The 23,167-nt window shown below is 42.5% G+C and overlaps 1 protein-coding gene across 1 annotated transcript in view; it reads left to right on the forward strand.

Annotated features, from left to right (window-relative positions):
• LOC137438776 (uncharacterized) overlaps positions 1-23,167 on the forward strand; it is a 77,399-nt gene that overhangs the window by 36,752 nt on the left and 17,480 nt on the right. Inside the window, exons 11-15 of the mRNA XM_068134121.2 lie at positions 519-648; positions 1,865-2,073; positions 3,709-4,447; positions 14,004-14,101; positions 22,449-22,629. Coding sequence (XP_067990222.2) covers positions 519-648; positions 1,865-2,073; positions 3,709-4,447; positions 14,004-14,101; positions 22,449-22,629 — 1,357 coding nt within the window. The remainder of the gene's footprint in view (positions 1-518; positions 649-1,864; positions 2,074-3,708; positions 4,448-14,003; positions 14,102-22,448; positions 22,630-23,167) is intronic.

Here is a 23,167-nt window from a genome sequence, read left to right on the forward strand (position 1 = left end):
ACCGCACTATTGATTTTCTACAACACAAACCACACTAATGATTTTGTACAACACAAACCGCACCATTGATTTTCTACAACACAAACCGCACTATTGATTTTTTTTACAACACAAACCGCCAAATTGGTTTTCTACGACACAAACCACCAAAATGGTTTTCTACAACACAAACCGCACTATTGATTTTCTACAACACAAATCACCAAATTGGTTTTCTACAACACAAACCGCACTATTGATTGTTTTTTTTACAACACAAACCGCACTATTGATTTTTTTTACAACACAAACCACACTATTGATTTTTTTTACATCACAAACCGCACTATTGATTTTTTTTACAACACAAACCACCAAATTGGTTTTCTACAACACAAACCACCATAATGGTTTTCTACAACACAAACCACCAAATTGGTTGAATAAAACACTTAACCACACAATTGGTTCCTTACAAAACAAAGTGAAAAATCTGTTTCCTATAACATCAACTGCAAATTTTGTTTTTCCGTTTACAGGGCGTTCCTTCGGGTTTCTCAGGAAGTTCCAACCATCTCTGAGGAAGATGCGATGAAGATGGCAGAGGAGGTTGCTCACAAGGTCGAAAAATGTTGTCACAGGCATCATGCGGCCTGTCTGCATGATGAGGTAGGTAAAAGGGATAGAGGGTGGCATTGGTAGCCCCTAGCTAGGCCCATGCAACGAATGGAATTGTATGGGGCCTGAGGCAACAGGGGCTCCCACGTGCCCAAAAATGGTGCATAATCTTTGGAGATGGGACCCACGAGGGTGGTCATGGTGGTCATGGTGATGGGGGGTGGGGCGGGGGGGAGGAGGGAGGTTATTTTGATGACAAAACACATCATCTTGTGAGTGGTGTTAAACACAATGAAAAGGAATGCTCAGTTGTCGAGCTAGAACAGCAGTTGTAGAGCTCGTTGTCTCGTCTTACATGTTCATTCTGAATAAGAATGCCATTGTTAACTGAACAGCGTGTTTATATTTTTTGTTTAGCGGTTTCGGAGAAAATCATGTTCAAAATTTTCCCTTTAATTCAACATGGCTGCCATTCCATGTGACCCATGATGTCAAAGTTAGCAATAAAATATTCTCCATTGGGAGTCCCTTCTATGTTTTTCAAGTTTCGCATTGATCGGACAAGTGGTTGCAGAAAAAAACATTTGTAAAGCGAAAATATATAGGACACACACACACACACACACACACACACACACACACACACACACACACACACACACACACACACACACACACACACACACACGGACAGTGGCGTCAATATAAATCAATACGATCAACAAAAAAACCCTCATTATTACATGCAACGGTGCGGAAAAGCGAAAGATAGCTCAACAGAAGGTGAAAATTGAAATTTCATTTGAAAAATTGATGAAAAGGAATTGAAGATTTTGAAAAAAAAATAGATTGACAAGGCGAAAATTGATTGAAAATCACCCAAAATCGACACAAGTGGTAGAGAATTTGCGTCGGCAGCATCTTCTGAACCGGAGGGGGGTGGCAAATGAAGTAGGGCTCTACAACCTTCATCTTATGACACAATTACTTCCTCTGGCAAGTTTGGTTGAAATTGGATCATTAATTACCGAATGCATCGGCCACAGACATGTAGCGACAGACAGACCGACACCAAATTGCGTATTTTAGTATGAGCACAGGCGCCCCCACTGGGTCACTATTGTGTTTTGCATGGTGCTTCCAAATGACTAACGCCACCACTGGAGGGTGGTATAGTCGAGTGTTATGACTGGCGGTTGGAGGGCGGGGTGGGGGTTAGGAGGTGGGGAAGAAATAAGTTTCATCCTTTTTTTTCTCTCTTTCTCAGCTGCATCTCGTCCTGGATGTTATCTGCAAACACGCGTCAGAGCTCCCTTCTGAAGCTCACCGTTGCTGCCTGATCGCTGGCCAAGGCCGCCTGTCGTGCTTCGACCATCTGAGACCTCATCGTGTGATGGGTGCTACCGTTGTTAATCCTCATCTGCAGGACTTATGCTCATTCCATAACCACTCAACACCTCACGATCTTGAAAATGCGTACGTTAATTTTATTGAAAACATTAACCAAAATTTCATTACTCCTCGAGAAAATTCACTTGCTTTTTTTGGAGGTTTTGTGGTGGCAGTTTGAGAAGGCTTGTAGTTACCATCATCATAATTACCCTCCGTTTGTATTTGTGTCCGTTTGTTACTTTAAAAATCGAAGATTTTTCAAGTACAATATATTTGACCGTTATTCTTATGCGTTATTCTGTCTGTCTGTCTGTCAATCGCCTACAGGTCACAATTTTAAAGCAATCTTCACGAAACTTCACCAGATGGTAGAGTTGGTCAAAAGTAAGAAGCTTTTGAGATCAAATTGATTGATTTTGAGGTCAAAGGTCATCTTAAGGTCAAATTTCTAAAATTGTAATTTTTCATCCGATTGACTTGAAAATTGAACATCATTTGCATATTGAGTGACTAAATTGGGAAACCAACTATTTTATAGGTCAAAAGGTCAACCCAAGATGAAACTTCTATCATCAATTTTCATCCAAAAAATCATCAATTTTAATCTGATTGACCCGAGCTTTGATTAAGATGGTGAATTTTAATCTTCATGAAATGGACAATTTTATGTATCCATGGCAACTTTTTTGGGAGGGGGTGAGGGGGGATTTTGCGAGTATCGTGCTCTGCAACCGTTCATCCGATCGGCAATAAATTTTCACCTTAGGAAGGCCTCGCTGCCGCCTCCTGTAGAATTTAAAAAATGACTATGATGCCATAAGTCACGTGATAGGGCGCCATCTTGGAAAAACCGAAAAACTTTGCACCTCTATATCTCCGAAACCGCTCCATGGAATTTTTTTGGAACATGGCTCATTGTCAAGTACTCCCTCCCCATGGGGAACATCATATCATCATTCATGATGATGTCATCGGTGCTTTCATTATGATGTCATAATTAGACAAGTAGAACGCTTTGATCCGATCAGTTTGAAATTTCGTGAGCATGATCTACACAAAAATTGTATGGCAGAATTAAATTGATGATGTCATTGGTCACATGGTTCGGCAGCCATATTGGATTGAACAAAATCTACGTCGTCAATAAACCACACAAACACAGCACTTATAAACACCACACAAACACGTCCTGGCGAGGATCTCCAATCTCTGATTGCTCTTTTTTGTTTCATATGCAGCACATGGCTGCGTGTTTGCATCATTTGCCGTGAGCGTAGCTGCGCCACAGATGCAGTGCCCCCTGTACGTTATAGTAGGAATTTTGAATTTGGCCAGGCTATTGACAATAACTCACATCCTCTTCACAAAAAAGACTGTGAGATCTTTAACCTCCATAATCTAATGCTAGCAGATGGCTTAACCAGTTTAACATCAATCCAATAAACGCCACAGACATTGATGCCTCACCCTCCTTGCGTATAACACCAGGATGACAGTTTATAGTTGGACCAACATTAAAATCTAGGTGTGTGCATATCCTGTCAGCACTGGCTTGTGGTTAAACATTGTGCATCTGCAAAAGCCTCTGGTCTGGAAATGAAAAATCCATGTCCCCTTCACTTTTTTTCCTTCATATAAGATGGACTACCTCTTGTTGGGAATATAAATAGTTTTTGTTTTAGCGCTCTAATTGCAGATTTTTTGTCTTGATTCCCATAGTGTGCTCTTCAATGTGGCGAAGCAATTTCCCCGAGCGGCGGCTCACCTGGTCCATCACTTGACCCATGATATCATGGGTGTTGCTGAGAAATGCTGTCACAAACACTCAGACCACGACAGCCATGAAAAAAACCAAGAAATTGATCATCATTACCATGCCCACCATCGACACAATGGCAAACACAGTCACCATGGCAGTCATAGTCACAGTGACAGTCACAGTCATGGTGACTCTCATGAGCATCATAACGACTCAAGCCATTCCCACTCTCATGAGCATCATAGCGACTCAAGCCATTCCCACTCTCATGAGCATCATGGCCACGGAAGCCATGCCCACTCTCATAAGCGTCATGGCCACGGAAGCCATTCCCACTCTCATAAGCATCATGGCCACGGAAGCGATTCCCACTCTCATGAGCATCATGGCCACGGAAGCGATTCCCACTCTCATGAGCATCATAACGACTCAAGCCATTCCCACTCTCATGAGCATCATGGCCACGGAAGCGATTCCCACTCTCATGAGCATCATAACGACTCAAGCCATTCCCACTCTCATGAGCATCATGGCCACGGAAGCGATTCCCACTCTCATGAGCATCATAACGACTCAAGCCATTCCCACTCTCATGAACACCATGCTCATGGGGATAGCGATGAGCACGACCATTTTCCTCACCATGAAGTTGATTTGTTTGGTCACCCCATCAAACATGATGATTGCATTAAGCAGGAGGTGAGTTTGTGTAAATCTCTATCATGTACTGTTTGTACTTCCAGACTATATCATAACCATTGTTATTATAAGTACCTAATGGAGGGAACCACCCACGTATGATGTTTAAAATGTCAAAAACAGGATATTTAGCTTACAGATGCCCTTAAAAGTCTTAACTATAACCCCAGTCTTAACTATAAGTTCTGTAGCCCGAATGTCGGATTAAGCTTGTATCTTCGTCCCTGTTACAGTCCTGTTACGAGAGGGCGGGGCATGCTAATTAGTACAGGGATTATGGGTAAAATTCCCTTGTGTGTCGTTCCCTCTGTGAGCATCCCAGTGTCCCTTATGGAAACGCACTCCCATAGACACTTAGATAGGCCCTTAGTGCACCATATTAATTAAATCCCCCTCCGCCACAAGACGATAAAACTGACCGGAAGAGCACCAGCAAGCAGCCGCGCAGTTTTACACCACGGCAGGCAGGCTGAGGCCACGCCCAACTTGCGACGGATTAGTCGAGGGAGGGCAGTGACGTCAGAGGAGAAGGAGACCACGAACCGTGAGCCGACATTTTTTTTCTCTTCTCATGCTGGATCGATAGCGAGCGGTCGCATTTTGCCTCTGTCAGCATCGACGTCCCTCTCCTTCCTGTGTCGTTGTTGGATACTCTCTCCCTCGCATATTCCTCTGCCATCAACTCTCCCCGCTTCGTGTCAGATGTTGGCGAGTGACGGTGTGCGGGGCGTGACCTGTGGTTGCAAACCGAGGAGAGACTTCGTGCGGGGTGTTCGTAAAATGTCAGAGCCCCAAGAACGAAGAGCCACGGTTTCCGTGCCGCATTCGTGAGGAAGGGCACGGTTGGGGAGCGGGCTGCACACTCATTCGCCTCGCGCGGGAGGCCTTCATCGTGGTCGAGCGAGCAAGGGCGCGTCGGGGCCTGGTTCGCGCCAACGACCGAGCAGTTCGTGCCAACGACCGAGCAGTTCGCGCCAACGACCGAGCAGTTCGCGGCAACGACCGAGCAGTTCGCGGCAACGACCGAGCAGTTCGCGGCAACGACCGAGCAGTTCGCGCCAACGACCGAGCAGTTCACGCCAATGACCGAGCAGTTCGCGGCAACGACCGAGCAGTTCGCGCCAACCGGAGCTGTTTTCGGACGACGTGCTGAGACAGGACGATTCCTGACGCACAAAGATAAGCCAACACAAATGCGCACACAACGGTTATTTTTGCTTAATTCATTCCCCTGTGCTGTTGTTGAAGTGAGGTGTGTGGGATCCCGATTTAGGAATCATAGTTATTTACCGGCGCGTCCATTGTTCTCGGGTTCCGCATAATAAATCGTTTCTTTTTGTACATTGAATTCGGGTTTTCGTTCGCTTGATTTCATTTCCTACAGGATCGAGGGCTGCCGTGGGAGCCGTGAGGTAAGAGCTTGCTGCTTCTTCCTCTTCCTTCTTCCTCCCGTGCTGCCGAGTCAAATCCGTCATTGAATAAACGCCTCCATTAAAGTTTGTTTGGCCATTCGCGGTCCCACGGTATTAACCGAGGGCATTCGCGCGACAATATTGTTTTGTAATAACATTAACAATGTGCGATTATCATTCATTTTGTTATTAAAAGCGTCTTTGGAAAAACGCAACGATAAATCTTCTTTGGAAATATGCCACGATAAAGCTAATTTAACATTTATATACACTTCAACGTGCAACCCCATTGACGGCAATGGTGGGCAAACTTGCTCGGGGGGGGGGGGGGGGGGGGGGAGGCAGGTGGGGGGGAGGGGGAGAAAAACCCCTTGGGGAGGGGGGCAAATTAATGTGCTGCAACCTTCATTGTGTAACCCTTCGTCATCCTGTCAAGTTTGGTTGAGATTAGATAAGTAATGACGGCATGTATTGGCGTCAAAAATTCATCAGACAGACACAAATGGCATATTTTAGTATGATGTGGAATAAAAATCTGTGGAATATATAAATGTGGGAAAAAAAATCTCAATTAAAATTTACATTAAAAAAACTAAACGCGTCCATAAAAAAAATAATCAAGAATAAAAAGACATAAAATGTCATAGCCCCCACCGTGGTTTTATTTATTTTGCTGTACAGAGTTAAAGGCTGTCAGTCGGCTATCTTTGGTTGGATAACAAAACAAAATATTCTGCATATGTATGCTCATGTATTGTCTTTGTGCCAAGTTTGAAGAAAATTGGTCCATGCATGTCCGAAAAGTGGTTGGGGACACGTTTAAGTAACAAAATGGCGGCAAGTCGGCCATCTTGGATCTGATCTCGAACAAAATTATGAGCATATGGAAGCCATCATTCATTATCTGTGTGCAAAGTTTGAACAACATCAGCAAATGTACATTATTTCCGAGAAATGGTTGAGGACGTGTTCAACATTGGGTTTTTTTACAACTATAATGGCCGCCAGTTGGCCATCTTTGATCACATCGCGAAACAAAATGATGTGCATATGAATACCGTCATGTGTTGTCTTTTTGCGAAGTATGAACAAAATCGGTCCATACATCTCTGAGATATGGTTGCGGACGCATGGACGCACGGACGAGACCAAATCCATGCGCCCCCATTTCGGACTAAGTCCAACAGGGGCTAATAGACCTAAATTGATATCGAGCAGCAGGTCGGTGATGCTTGCCTATAATCATAAACTTTCTATTTTTTATGTACCTTCGTACGAGGTTCGGCTTGTTATTGATTACACAATGTGCAAGCATACCCCACTAGTACATTGATACCGTTTAAAGGGTTAGCCAGTGAGCACTTCACAATTCCCATCTGAGCACTTCACTCATCAGGCTTGGATCCCACATTTGAAGGCCATATCGGGAAAAACTAAGGTGAAGTGCATTGGGAGATGCACACCAGCAGCTATTATTGACCATTTATATTAAGCGCTAACACGTTAGTCCAAAATTAGACTTTTGTTGATTAATAATTATATTTCGATCACGGAAGTACCAATACATTTGCACTTGATATCATTGACCAAAATAGATGAGAGAGGACATGTCCAGTTACATTTTGTTTTTATGTTCTAATTGCAGACTTCTTGTCTTTTTTCCTATAGTGTGCTCTTTCCCATAGCGAAGTAATTTCCCCTATTGTGTTGATGGTTTTTTAAATATATTTTTAACTGTGCTCCTGTCAATTATTTTAAAATAGCCTTTGACTTTATGTGATACAAGAAGATAAACTAGTTCCACCAGGCTATTGTAAGGTAATTAATTCCCAATAGAGTGTGGATTGTTTCAGGAGTTTGCTAGGAATGTCCTTTGACAGCAGAATAGTCACGAACTGTTTATTTTTTTTAATTTTTAATGTTGGAGGCTCCAGAGTCCAGGCACGGACTATATAGCCATCATCGAGGCCAGGCCTTAAATAAAAGAGAAGAAAAGTGTATGATGAAAAGTGTATGATGTTTGTTTGTGAGAAAGAGAGGGTGAAGCTGGCCCGGTAGCTGTAGTTTGAGTGAGACAGAAAGTAAGACCAGCAATCCTGACACGGAGAGTGTAAGATGGTTCCGGGCACCACTTTAACGCTCCTAAGTCAGAACGGTAGTACTACCCTGGGCGGTTGCTGTCTACAACCTACTGTTAAGACTGCTAAGGTTTCTTGGTGATGTAAATCGACGAAAAGATAATTGTACTTCTTTTTTTTTGTATACAAGATCGATGCTCGTGTAAGAGCTAACATTAATCACAAAAAAACATAAATGGACACATAAAACATATAATAAAGGGAGTGGGAGACAAGATGGGGAGAGGGAGGGAAGCACACAAGTACAACAGTAGAGGACAGGGACATCGGGAGATCTGTGGGAGGGAGAGGGCTTTGGGGTAGGAGGCATGGGAAGGGGGTGGTGGGGGGGGGGGGCGGCGGGCTCCTTGTGGTTATATTATTTTTTACTTCCAGTAGGTGTGCAAACCAGCAACTCTGAGCCGATACACTGCCCAGTGCCCATGTGCACAACCAAGTCACAAAAATGCACATAACTCGAAAATGCGTGAATATCCATATTTGTAAGCCTCCACATGCACTGTCTGGAAGGAAAAGCTCTTAAATGAGGTATCATCCAGCATTATACATGCCGTGGTTATGACGTATATCCCCCTTCAGACACAACCGTGCAATTTGCATTTATATAGATACTGTTTATGATGTGATATAATCCTCACAAAAAATTAAGGAACAAGAGTTTTGAGGTTTGGATTGTTTTTTATGGTCGGTACAAACATGTTCATATTCTGGTTGAAAAGTACTGGCAGATTGATATGTACACTACCAAGAGAAACCATGAAGCCAGCAGAAGCCAAAGTTTAAAGTTGTGCGAAAACAACACGTCTGTCTGAAATGAATGTGCAAATTGGCAACTACACCTGTCTACAACTGATCACAGGCAAGTTCCCAGTGGCAGAAACGAATCTCACAACCCACTGACACTCATACAGGTTTCCACATGACACACATGACACACCCACATGTCACACACCCACACACACACAACCCACATGACATCTCGTCATACACAATTTCCAGGATTGTTCAGGTCAGTTGATGATTGTAACAAACTATTTTAAGGGAGGGTGCGGAAAGATTCATACTAGAGGGCCCTGTCGGAGCTGGGTTAATTTGGTGAGATGCGTGTAGAGGAGGAAGAACAGTAGAGGTGTTCTTGCGAAGAGTGAATGTCCACAAAGGTTGGTTTTTAAGGAAATTAATTAAATCATTGGAAGAAGAAAACTAGGCTAGTTCGTTTGAAGCACATAGTATTTCAACATACAGAGACAGATAATTCAGCAGAGTTCCATATAATGGTTCACTTTGGTTTACAGCACAGAATTTCATCAAGAGCAAGCAGAGTCTCCTTCTTTCAGACCCAGACCTCCAACCCAGAGCCAGAGCTTCCCTCTCTCTTATAATGCAAAAGTCTTTTGAAGTCCTCTCAAGGGAACGGTGTCGAGTTTCCCAGGCATTCTGATCCCACATCTGGTTTTGCCAAGCATAACAGCCGATATGCTTTTACATAATGCTTTTGAGAAGGTATGCTTTTATGGTATGCTTTTATGCTTTTATGCAAAGGTATGCTTTTGATCAATAAGCATAACAGATGTATTGTAGAAAAAAGTTCCCTTGAAATCTCCCTGAGCACCATTATTTCTTGAGAATTATTTGGCAATGATTTCCACTGCAGTATCCCCTCCTTTGGATTGCATTCAAAGCATGACGAATGTACAGTCACATGAAAAAGTGAGTACACCCCATGTAAAGTTTTGACTTTTTCACCATATTTCAACATACAGCTATTTGATCTTCATTTCAACAATATTGATAGATAAAGGTGATATAATATAACAAATATCATGAAACATTTACATTTTGTAGTCCATTGTATAATTTAAATAAACATAAATGCAAATTTCGCATGTGGAAAAGGTAAGTACACCCTTGGCTCGAATAGGTGGTATTGCCCCCTTTGGCAGAAACAACCTCAAGTAGGCGTTTCTTATAACTGTCTACCAGTCTCAAACATCGACTAGGAGAAATTTTTGTCCACTCCTCCATGCAGAATTCTTTCAGCTGCGCGATGTTTGAGGGGTTTCTTGCATGCACAGCTCGTCTCAAATCCCCCCACAACATCTCGATGGGATTTAGATCCGGGCTTTGACTTGGCCATTCCAGAACTCTCCATTTCTATCTTTTCAGCCATTCCTTGGTGTATTTACTGGTATGTTTAGGGTCATTGTCATGTTGCAAGGTCCACCTTCAGTTGAGCTTCAACTTTCTGACAGATGGCCTCACATTATCCTCAAGCACCCTCTGGTACAATGAAGAATTCATAGTGGATTCTATGATGGTGAGCTGCCCAGGCCCTGATGCAGCAAAGCTGCCCCAAACCATAATATTTCCACCACCATGCTTTACAGTTGGTATCAGGTTCTTGTGGTCAAATGCTGTCTTTGGTTTTCGCCAAACATGTCTTCTGGTACTCTGGCCAAATAGCTCTACCTTTGACTCATCTGTCCAGAGCACATTGTTCCAGAAGTGCTGGTCTTTGCCGAGGTGTTCATTGGCAAACTTTAGTCTTGCCCTGATGTTCTTTCTGGACAGCAAAGGTTTCCTCCTGGCACACCTCCCATGTAGATCAAATTTGTGCAGCCTCTTTCTAATGGTAGACTTGTGCACTTTGACATCAACAGTGGCAAGAGCTACCTGTAGGTCCCGTGATGACATTCCGGGGTTCTTAGAGAATTCTTTCAGCATCTTGCGGTCTGCTCTCGGGCTGAACTTGCTTGGGCGGCCTGGCCTGAACAAGTTGGCAGTTGTTTGGAATCTTCTCCACTTGTAGATGATCTTCCGGACAGTCGAATGATTGATTTCAAATTGTTTGGAGATCTTTTTAAATCCCTTCCCAGACTCATAGGCATCTATAACCTTCTTTCTGAAGGCCTCAGAGAGCTCTTTTGATCTAGGCATGGTGACGCCGCACACTTCAACAACAAAGAGCAAACCAAACTAAATGTCTGAGGTTTAAATAAGACAAGTTCCTCCAAGATCCTCTCTAGCGATGTTCTAATGATTTGCACCTGAGCTGGTGCACCTGATTCTAATTTTAGGTATTTGAAGTGGTGATAAATGTAGCGGTGTACTTAGTTTTTCCACATGCGAAATTTGCATTTATGTTTATTTAAATTATACAATGGACTACAAAATGTAAATGTTTCATGATATTTGTTATATTACAGACTTTGCATTTAATATGGAATATTTTTTTTGTGGGGGTGAACTTACTTTTCAAGATGTCTTAGAACCAAAAGTTCATTGGAATTATGTTGAAATAATTCTAGATTTTGTTCATGTGACCTTTAAAAGAAACAAAAACCACATTTGACATTTCGAAACAAATAAATTGATCCTTGAAAGTGATGTAAACTGATATAGAACTCAATTTATGGACAGTACTGTGTTAAACTTCTGTACGTTTTCCAGAAGTATCTCTTTATTTTGCACATTAGCCAAAAAATTTTTCAACAAAAACAAAAGTTAAATTACGACTGGGATTACGGACAGTAAAATTACAGTTCAGTACTTTGTGTAACCCCCACGAGCATTCAGGAGAGCACGTACACGTCGAGGCATGCTGTTCACGAGATTTGCCAAGGTTTGGACAGGAATCGCTTGCCATGCAGTGACAATAGCCTGCTGAAATTCACGCACAGAGGTCGGCTGCTGGTCCAAGTGGTCGATTTGACGTGTTAATTCTGCCCACAAGTTCTCTATCGGATTCATATCTGGGGACATGGCAGGCCACTCCATATGCTCTACACCACGGTCAGCAAGAAAGTGTTGGATCATGCGAGCACGATGAGGCCGTGCATTGTCATCTTGGAAGACAAAGTTTCCTCGAAAGGCTGCACGAGCAAATGGAAGCAATGTTTCTTCCAGAATGGCCCTGTACTTGAACTGGTTCAGGATTCCATTCAGAACAACCAGGTCAGTTTTTCCCCCTGCATGAAAAGCAGCCCAAACGGTCACCCCACCACCTCCAGCTTGGACTCTTGGCACTATACAATCTTTGTTGTAGGCTCCATGCACTTGTCTGCGCATTCGGACGTGGCCATCTTGACGACAGACCAGAAATCTAGACTCGTCACTGAAGATCACGTGATTCCAGTGTCCTGGCTGCCATTGACGGTGCTCTCTGGCCCACTGCAATTGGCGCTGGCGGTGTTGTCTGGTCAGGCGTGGCTTTCTCAGGGGACGCCTGGCACGATAGCCTGCTTGAACCAGTCGTTGGTTGACGAGCCTTCTGGATACAGGCACATTTGTCAGTTGCTGCCACTCAGCCCTAAGCCAATTAGCTGACTTGGTACGGCCATTGCAGACTAACAGGTGCAGCTGGCGATCATCCCTCCTTGTGGTTCTGCGGGGACGTCCTGGCCTCGGTATTGGAGTAGGGACACCCCTCTGAGCATTTCGCTTCAGGATCTTTGACACCTGACCTTGAGTGATGCCATACTGCCGAGCAATAGCACGCTGTTTCATGCCGTAATTTAGTAAAGCCACCACTCCATAACAAACAGCATTGTCGAGTTGACGGACCATCTCCAGAGGAAGCGGCAATAACTTTTGGAGACCTGCAGCAGTTGTTTTCCACTAATACAGAACGCAATAACCCTTGTATACCCGACTGTGAAGCCAATCATCAAATGCACCTGTCCGTACATTTGGCCACGCCACCTGTGATATAATCCTGTTGTTGACTTCTTGCTGTGACAGACAGTGACATGGTTCTTTTAACAAATAAATCACCAAAGTGTAAAAGAAACTCACCAGATTGATATACTGAGTTAAGAAAGTAAACCCAAGTCAAGAAAAAAAAATAATTCCATTTTAAATGCCAAGTCTGTATATCACCTTTATCTATCAATATTGTTGAAATGAAGATCAAATAGCTGTATGTTGAAATATGTTGAAAAAGTCAAAACTTTACATGGGGTGTACTTACTTTTTCACGTGACTGTACATCTGATTTCACCTGTAAAGGAAAATACATGCATTGGAAAGAATTTGCTGAGCACAGTTTTCAGCTCCACAGTATCCACATGTGCCTTTTCAGAATATCTTATACAACATTCATATTTCTATGATTTCTTGCAAGATAGTATTAATTAATTCGGATTAATTAATTCATGTAGAAGTCCTACTTCTACAGCCCTCTAGGTGACAGTTTAATTGTGTGCAATGAAAAATGTTCGGTGTACTGAACAAAAGAAAATGGAGGTGCACGTATTTATATCGGGGAAAAAAGTGCATTTTTCCTGTGCCGGAGTGGCAACCTGTTCAGGTACTTCTTAGCCAATGAAACTGCCTCAGCAACCCTTCACGTCCCATGGCGTAAAAATAATTGTTGGTTGTAAAGCGAACTTTGCCCCACCTTTCCCTACAGGGACATCTTAACTCACTCTGTCTATTCAAACGATGCATGTGTTCCACCACTCAACCAAAAATGGTCACATGGGCCTTCGATTCTCTCATCAGAGAGAGGGTCGCCCATTGCCTAGTCTTCCACCCCTCTCAGCCATCGATTCCTAACCCACCTTTCCAAAATGATGTTTTTGATCCATTAACCCAATTCGTGTCAGACTGTGCTCACCAATGCACTCATTTGTTCCTCTTTACCTTCACTGGAATGTAGTTCCAGTGCCTGTCCAATTGCACTTTTACCTCCGATGCTTTTAGATGTGACTTCGTACTGTTATAAATCCAAAATCTCAATGCCGTGCCAGTGTTGTTGATTATATTATAATGTTCCACGTTATGTACCTCATATCGCCAACATTACCTTTCCGAAGTACAAGAAAACTGAAAGCAAATCTCTTACAGTTCTTCCTATCAAAGTTAAGTTAAGTATTTTTTCATGAAGAAGCAATCTCATGCTGTGAAGGTATTTGCAATTTGACTTGGATGTCACATATTAGTTCTGGCGTAAATCTCAATGCACCGTAAGTTGACTGTACATTGTTAATGAACCGTTCATTGCAGGCGCACAGGGCAGCTGAGTTCATGTACGAGGCGGAACGAACGGAAGAGAGGATTTGCCACGCGCTGCAGTTATCCGGCCGCACCCACTTCCACCACAAGTGGGTACCACCACTACGATACAATTTGTACAATTGCACGTGAGAGTCGTTCAAAACGTTCTGGGAACGAATACTCGCCAAGTTCCAATACGCACCAACTTTCAAATTCCCAATGCACTTGACCCTGTTTCATCTTTCGTGTGTAACACATTAGTGGGGGGGTGGGGGGGAGGGGGCCTATGTACTCAATTTCAAGTTCGTGTGCAGTTCATGTTAATTTTGGACAACCACTATAAATGTATTCTACTGGGTCCTACTAATCGGAAAAATGATGTCGCCATTTTTTCCTGTTGACCTTTAGTGACCTTAACTCAAGGTCAAAGTTCAAACGTCATTACAGTGACCATACTTCATGCAAAGTATATCGACCTTGGTACCAAAATGTGGCAAATTTCACAAGGAACATTGATTATGACATTTGTTTTGTCATTTGCCCTCTCAAATGTTTGCAATATGCAAATTAATAAGCAAATGACCTAATTAGAGAAAAAATATGCATAATTAACATATTGAAGGAGCTGGGGCTCCCACGTCGATCGGAAGAATGGACGCGACAAAAAGCTGGAATTCATCTGAGTTGCTTTAATCGAATCAAACACTCAGGCACTCCCAAAACCCGTTTATCGGTCAGCAATATATATCTATTATCCCAGGGGGTTTGCCCAGGCCCGGCGCCAGGGGGCGTGGCCCAGCGTCCTGGCTGCGGCCTGGCAAGTTGAGGGCGAGCCTGCCCGGGCATGCCCGGGCATGCCCGGGCGTCCCGACCGAGGCCTGGCAAGTTGAGCGCGGGCCTGCCCGGGCGTCCTGGACGAGCCCGGCATGGTGATCGCTCCGCGTCCTTGATAGGTGCAAGGCGATTGTGAAAACCCAGCGGCAGTCGCTACACACGTCCCCCCAGAATCGACTTGCACCGGCAGGGTCAACTTGAAGGAGCTGGGGCTCCCACGTCGATCGGAAGAATGGACGCGACAAAAAGCTGGAATTCATCTGAGTTGCTTTAATCGAATCAAACACTCAGGCACTCCCAAAACCCGTTTATCGGTCAGCAATATATATCTATTATCCCAGGGGGTTTGCCCAGGCCCGGCGCCAGGGGGCGTGGCCCAGCGTCCTGGCTGCGGCCTGGCAAGTTGAGGGCGAGCCTGCCCGGGCATGCCCGGGCGTCCCGACCGAGGCCTGGCAAGTTGAGCGCGGGCCTGCCCGGGCGTCCTGGACGAGCCCGGCATGGTGATCGCTCCGCGTCCTTGATAGGTGCAAGGCGATTGTGAAAACCCAGCGGCAGTCGCTACAATATAGTCTTCGCCATACACGTAAATCCCATTACTTCGCATTATTATTGAATGCCAAACATCAGTTACCATCTCAAATGTGTTCTGCTGGATCCTCAACTGGAAAAATATGTTGCTTATTGTTTTCTGTTGACATGTTCTTGATAGTAACTGACCTTTGACATGTACTTCACTCTACTTACCTTGACACAAGGTGAAATGTCAAATGTCATTTTAACCATGTGATGCGATCAAGCAAAATAAGTCGGATGTCTGGAATATTGATTTTTGGATTCAGGTTCCCAATGCTTTTCTTTATACTGTTCATTCATCATGCTCATTTGCTCATGTTGGTGGGGTTTTTGGCCATTGTTAGTATTTTTAACATTTAATTTGTTGCCTAAAAACACAAAATTGATTCTGGCAGATGTCCAAATCACTTTGCTTGTTCGTGTCACACATATATTCTGTTTGCTCTTTTCAGGAAAGGACTCCAATCCTGTTAAGATAAAGAATTAATGCTTTTGTAAGATACAATGACCTGTAGTATCTACATGTAGGTCTACAGTCATATTGCAAAAAACCGAAAGGTCAAATGACGAAACAAATGTCATAACCAATGTTGTTTGTGAAATTTACCATATTTTGGTGCCCAGGTTGATATACTTTGGATGAAGTATGGTCACTGTAATGACGTTTGAACTTTGACCTTGAGTCAAGGTCACTAAAGGTCAACAGAAAAAAATGGCGGCATCATTTTTCCGATTAGTAGGACCCAGTAGAATACATTTATAGTGGTTGTCCAAAATTAACATGAACTGCACACGAACTTGAAATTGAGTACATAGGCCCCCCCACTACATGGCGAGTATGGGAAGACTCCCCTAGAAATGCAAAATGTTCTGTCGATATTTTTTCGAGTTATTTCTGCGCTCCTACGTGATTCATGTCTCCACCATGGGAGTAGTTTGTGGACCGTTCTCATTTCCCGGCGTTACTGTCAGGTTCACTATGTTAACAAATATAATTTCTTTCAAAATTTTGGTAGATTAGCAAAACTATACATTTTTGGAATATTCAGAGCATGAGGAATCCAAAAATTAATGTTTACATTTGCGTAGACACCTTTGCGAAAATGACACTCAGGACAGTGATGAAGATAGTCAGGTTCACTATGTTAACAAATATAATTTCGTTCAAAATTTTGGGATAAGCAAACCTGTACATTTTTGGAATCATCAGAGCATGGAGAATCTGAAAATCAATGTTGGCATTTGCACAGACACCTGCATGGCCGCCATTTTGGATTTTCAAAATGGCCGCCATAAAATACATATTTTACGCTATCTCGGCTTCTAGTCAACCTACAAACTTAATTAAATATGCTAATCCTATGTTTTCTGGGTCAAGGAATCCAATAAAGGCCTCAAAATAGTGTCCAGGATTATAGAAACGCAACAAACAAAGGTAATTGAAAACCATTGTCTATATTTGTGATATAACTGTATTACATAATACATGACATTGCAAGTCCTTTGAAGTTATAGGTATGGGTTTATAAAGCAAGAAAGCAGCCTTGTTAGTATCAGATTGAACTATAAGTCCTATACACAGGATCTACTAGGTCTATACCGTTCAGGAATATGCTTTTACAGATCTTCATCACTGTCCTGAGTGTCATTTTCATGCAGGAGTCTACTCAAATGCCAACATTAATTTTTGGATTCCTCATGCTCTGAATATTCCAAAAATGTATCGTTTTGCTAATCTCCAAAAATTTTGAACGAAAAAACATAGTGAACCTGACTATTACTTTCCCCAGGACTTGCGTTCAGGGTTACAGTCAGCCTGTCATTGGCTACTATGTAATGAGGGCGCATCTTTATGTACACATCACTACGTACACATCTTCACGGATGGAACCTTCTTTGCATAAAAACGTTTTTTTATTGTGCCTCAATGCTCAATTTTAGCAAGATTCAAATAACTATATGACTTGGCAAGAACATACATGTAATGAGTTTATTATGAGGAAATTTTACCCTGGATCTCTGTTGCAGGGGTCCCAGCCACTTTGATTGACAAAATAATAGGAAAAATAGGAATTCTGATCACAAAAAATAGGAGTTTAATAGGAAAAAACTAGGAAGTAATAGCACAGATTTCAGCATTGGAACAACATCGGTAGCTTTATTGCTGCAAGATTTATGCAAATACATGTACATGTATGGGCATGGACACACCCCCAATGAACTTGGGCCCACCCGTCTTAACATCGACAACAAAAACTATGACTTCTTCTTTTTAGCAGCCACCATGGACTCTATCAAAGTCTGCTTTTTCTTCTCCACTTTTCTCTGCGCCTCCCTGGTTTCCACCATACGAGTCTGTGTCTCTTGAATCTTTTTCTGAGCAGACTCAAGCATGGCCTGAGCTACTGCAATTTCAGTCATGTCACCTTTCTTAAGCGCCACCTTAAGCTTTTTATTTGCTTGATCAAGCAGACTGTTGCTAACAGTCAGTGACATCTGCTGAGATGACTCTTTTGCTGCCAGAGATTTCTCCGTTTTCTTCAAGTCCTCGCTCTTACGAGACAGCTCCGCTGCCTTCTCTACAGCAATCTTAGCTGTTCTCTCTCTTTCTTCTTTCTCTTGCCTGGTTTTCTCCCTGGCTTTCTGTTCATCTTCCTTGGCTTTTCGTTCTTCTTCAAGTCTCTGCATATAGTGCATGTGAGCAGAACGTCCTAACGAGAGGAGTCCCTTTGTGACTGGGACCATTTCGGGCCGGTCACCATACAATCTCATGCCATCCATTGTTGCACGGAGACCATTGATTGATGCCTCGCTCAGACTAACTCTCTCCTTGGTGACACTTTTCCCACTGATTGAGAACGCGCGTTCCACGTCACTGTTTCCGTGAGACAGTGCAAGGACAATCCTTATCATTTGTCTCACTTGGGGGAATTTACAGTTTCCCGTACAGCCTTTTAAAGCCAACACTTTTCCCCAGTAACTGTCCACTCTCTTCATGCAGACTTGTTCTTCATTCTCCTGTGTTTCCTGGGACCAGTCAGTAGGAATGGCTTCCTCTTGGTACACCTTCCATTCATTTGCAATGCTGTCACTGTCAATATTCCTCTTCAGCTGTCTGGACAGGCTCTTGGCTGATTCAAGAGACCATGCAGCAGTCCTGTTTTGTGGCTGCAGACATCTGGCATTCTTCAGGATTTTGTTTGTCAATGGAAGCTTCTTTTGTAGGTGTACTATGGCTGCCTGGTAGCACTTCCTCATCCCAAGATACATCCTTTCCCTCTCAGAGACTTTCAACTTAGCGATACACCGTCGGGTATCCTCTCCCACACCCATGGATTCATTCTCCAGCTGGTTTGCAACAATGGAAACATCAAGGTTTGAGATGTCTTTCACAGCATCAACTGAAGGAGTCTTCATAATTCTTCTGATCAGTTTTTTGAGCAGGTCATGGAGTTTGTCATATAGAATGTGCACAAGTGGTTGCTCTGACTGGAAGAAGGTGAGGAACTCTGCAAATGTTGCTGCCAAGAACTTCAGGAAATGCAGTTGAGCTTTTATTTCCGGTCGCTGTAGTTCTGTTTTGATTCTTTTGTACCTGGGTTTAAACATGTCCTTTGGCTGCTGCTTTGGAAGAAATACCAAGAAATACTCTTTGAGAGATTCCCAGATCTCTATCAGCCGCTCCACTGCAGGTCCCAGTGTCAACCACCTGCACTCGACATGCTTCAAAGGCTTTTTTGGAACAGCACCCAATTTATGCTGAATGTCTTGAAAATCAACAGATCTAGCAGCAGAGCCTTTGAACCAGGAGAAAATGTCCACTGCAAGCTCAGTTAGGTTTCCACAGTACTCTGCAAGTCCTTTGGGAAAAGCATTGTGTACTGTATGGAGAGTACATGTCCCTACATCAAGGAGACCAGGGCCCCTGTTGTCGAGAATGGCTTTGTCAATCTGTCTCCACACAGTGGTGCTCACATTAGGCCCATCACTGCCGAGCATGATAATATCCTGAAGCTGCAGTTTCGATTCATCCAAGGCAGAGATTATTTTCCTGGACAAATCTTCTCCAGTTGCATGACCCATGAGGTAAGTTTTGAGGTGAAATACTAATATCTGTTCCTCGGCATCAGACCAATACCGTACACGGATTTCTAGTTGCTTCAAGTTCTGTTTATTGGTGGTTTCATCATACATGAGGCTGAAGCCAGAAGCTGAATTCTTAACATCAGTGACTATCATGTCCTGAAAATAAGGACCTGTGGCTTCGCTAATGAGATATGAAACTTTCGATGAGCTCATTGAGAAACCATCCGGGATAACACCAGGAAACATTGCCTGCAGAAGATCCTTCAAACCGTCACAGGAAGAGTAGCTCAGATTCGAACGAACAACTTTCAATGTCCATAGAAGTTCTGCTTTTGTAATAGCGTCTTTTTTGGACATACAGACTAAAGCTGCACGACTTGGCTCATCTGTAGAAGCTGACCCTGATGCTGAAGCAGATGAAGTTGATGGTTGAACGAATGTCAGCAACGTCTGTGACCCACCCAGCAGTTCCTTCGCACGCTTCAGGTGCCCTTTGTTTTGGGCATGTTGTGTCAGTTGTTTCACACCCTGATTGTCACACCTCACTTCCGAATGGCACAACGAGCAGTAAGCTGAGAACACTGAGGACTTGCTAGGCTGACACCAGTCAGAAAGCCTACATCCATGTCCACTTTTCAATCACTCTGGGTTAAATTTAGTTCTCCCACCAGGCATTATACTGCTGGGAGTATACCTGTCAAAAAGAAAACAAATATGAGATAAGATTAAATGAATTAGCATAGAAAATCCTAACCTGTTAACGCATGAAGTGGAAAGAACTGTGAACCAAACAGTTTTTTTTTTCAAAACTGAAACATAAGTTAGTAAAATAATGAGAACAAACAAAGTAATTTAAAGGCAAATCAACAAATTTCTTACCGGTCTGCAGATTATACCTGAAACAAGAAAGATGATAAATAACATGTCCTAACATGTTTACCACCCGATAATTGCATTTTCTCCACTGCTGAATAGCTTGAACACTAATCTGAGTTCAAGCTAAGCGATGACAATTCAATTATGTATCTTTGGTATTGTTGTTGTACTATCTTCAGAAGATTATGAAACAACAAGACTTTAACAGTCTTTATTGTTTTTTGTTTGTTTGTTTTTTTATTGTCCTACATTGCTTGCATTACCTATTGTGCAGCATTGCGTATGTAAATTTTAATTCTACTGTAATTTTGTTAAAAGCTGAATATGCAACTACCACACGAAAGTATACAGAATTAAGTTGTAATCCCTATTTTGTGTCGTGGTCCTTCTTTATTATCTGCAATTAAATGATGAAATGTGTGAATTGTCGATTGAATTAGTTCTTTGCCAAATACTATTAGTTTTAGGCAAAATACAATCTCATTGTAATAAGCGAAAGATTGAGTTAAACATGTAGTATCAAATGTCAATGTTTAGCAAATTAGTAGAAAAGTTCAATTTCAGGTAGAATCTTTAGGGAAAGGTTGTTAGTAATAACTGAATAACCGCAAAGTTCACAGTTGGTTTTGTTACTCTAAGTAAAGTACAAACCTTAAAAATTGAGCTCAGCTGAACTTTTGAAATAAGACAAAGGACAATGATAATGGTCAAGGTATCATTCAGTCATTCTTCACAAAGTATATGAGATAATCCAAGAGAAATGCGTGATAAACATAGTTATATTATTTTCATCTCATTTTATCTTTTATAATTCTGTTACTGAATAGCATGAAGCACGAATCATAAAGGTAAAACAATTGTTTGGAAGGATATACTTAATATTAGGACAAAGTCAAAAATAACAATAACATAATATACATAAGATATACATATCATTTCCAGTCGAGATCAATAACAACACGTACTTTACACCATGGTGTAAACGACATGCCTCCACTTCGTACAGTATTTATTTGTGACGTCATCACTGCATACTCAATTTTTCCTCAACACTGCACTTTGTTGAGTCCTCAAAAATGCACTCACCACTTGTGAAATCGATCGAACAAACGGTTTTCGAGAAAAAGACAAAGAGACATATGTTCTTCGGGGATTTGAGCTTAAAGTCGTTTTGGAAATTTGTCTTGCGATTATGGACCCAGAAAGCAATTCCATGGCTGACGATTGGTATAGGAATGTCTGTTCTGACGCTTAGATACAGAAATTCTACTAATTAATATATCAATTTAAATTTTGGAACATTGAGGGTTAAAAAAATAGGAAAAATAGGAATTTCCACCAAAAAATAGGAGATTTATAGGATCCTATTAAAAAGTAGGAATAAATAGGAAAAATAGGAGGGCTGGGACCCCTGCTGTTGCCAACGAATACCCTGTTTCTTGAACTTTTTGTCTGCCCCTTATGCACTGACAATGTATAATAATCACTAAAGCAACTAGAGTGGCCTTCCAGTAGAGCGCACACCTCCGCCTTGTCAACAGTTTACGTTTTGTATCCCACCGATAGACCAGATCTGGATTCGGACCTGAACCAAAATCGAATCGGCTTGTTTTTGTCGCCTAACCAACTCATCCACCAAGTTTTGTCACAAGTCGCCCACAGCTTCTTGAGATATCATGCTACGTATCGTTTTTGGCCCGATCATTCAATGGTGAAGAATCACTTTAGAATTTAGAAATTCTCGTATCCGGAACCGTATCCGGATCTTCACTAAAATCTGATCAATTCTTCCTCGTTACACACCCAACCTGTCCACACAACTTTTTGAGATGTGCTGCTCACAAAAAGACAAACAGACAAAGAGCAATGCGACTTGTGTCGATAGATGTGAATCTATCAACGTACCTATATGACCCTGAATGTTTGTACCATCTATCCAGACATAAGATTGTAAGTGTTGATCTCAAGGTCCATATTGATGCATTATTATTATTATTTTTTCAAATCCTCTAGCCATGTTCACACCCCATCCCTCCCCGGTCGTTTTGTTAATTATATTCGTTGTCATTTTTTTGTTACTCCTAGGGAAATCGTACTTTTATCCCAACATTATTCGTCGTTACCCTTCGATGTCATCAAAGCCTTTGCCCACACGTTCACTCACATGGTAATGCGCTGCTGCAACCCTGGGGGTGCTTTCCCTTGGATATCGCCTCACAAAGAACATGATAAAGTATCAATCTTCCCTGGCTGCTATGCAAAGAAGGTGAGATGAGGGATATTGAACACGAACACACACAAACACCCACAAACGCACACCCGCAAACACCCAGGAACACCCACACCCTATAACTGACCATGTGTTGTTTAATTGTCATTCTCAGATTTAGCATTATCTTTTTTAATTGTTTAATATTAACTGTTTTGTAGAATGTGTAATTTAATGGGTCCGGGAGTTGGGGGTGGTTGGTGAGAAAGGAGAGAGGGAGGGGGTGCAGAGGGTGGAAGAGTGGAAGATAAAGTAGGAAGATTGTTGGAAGGAGGGTAGAAACATGGGGCAGATGGAGGATGGAATGGAAAAGTTGGGAAGAAAGAGGAGTGGGGAATAGTTGAATAGTTATCCTATACTTCTTCCCACCCATGGTACACTGAATCCTGAGGTGAAACGGTTGCTCTGAAACAACTTGCCTTCTCTTCCTGGAAACAAAACCCGACCGAAGGCATTCTCAGTGGATTCCAAAAAGTCCGCAACAAGTGTGTGTCAACTCTCGGGAGAGCCAGAAAACAACGTCTGTCCAACCTCA

Source organism: Myxine glutinosa, chromosome 13 (assembly GCF_964187855.1).
Source record: "Myxine glutinosa chromosome 13, kmMyxGlut1.1, whole genome shotgun sequence".
Taxonomy (NCBI): Eukaryota; Metazoa; Chordata; class Myxini; order Myxiniformes; family Myxinidae; genus Myxine; species Myxine glutinosa.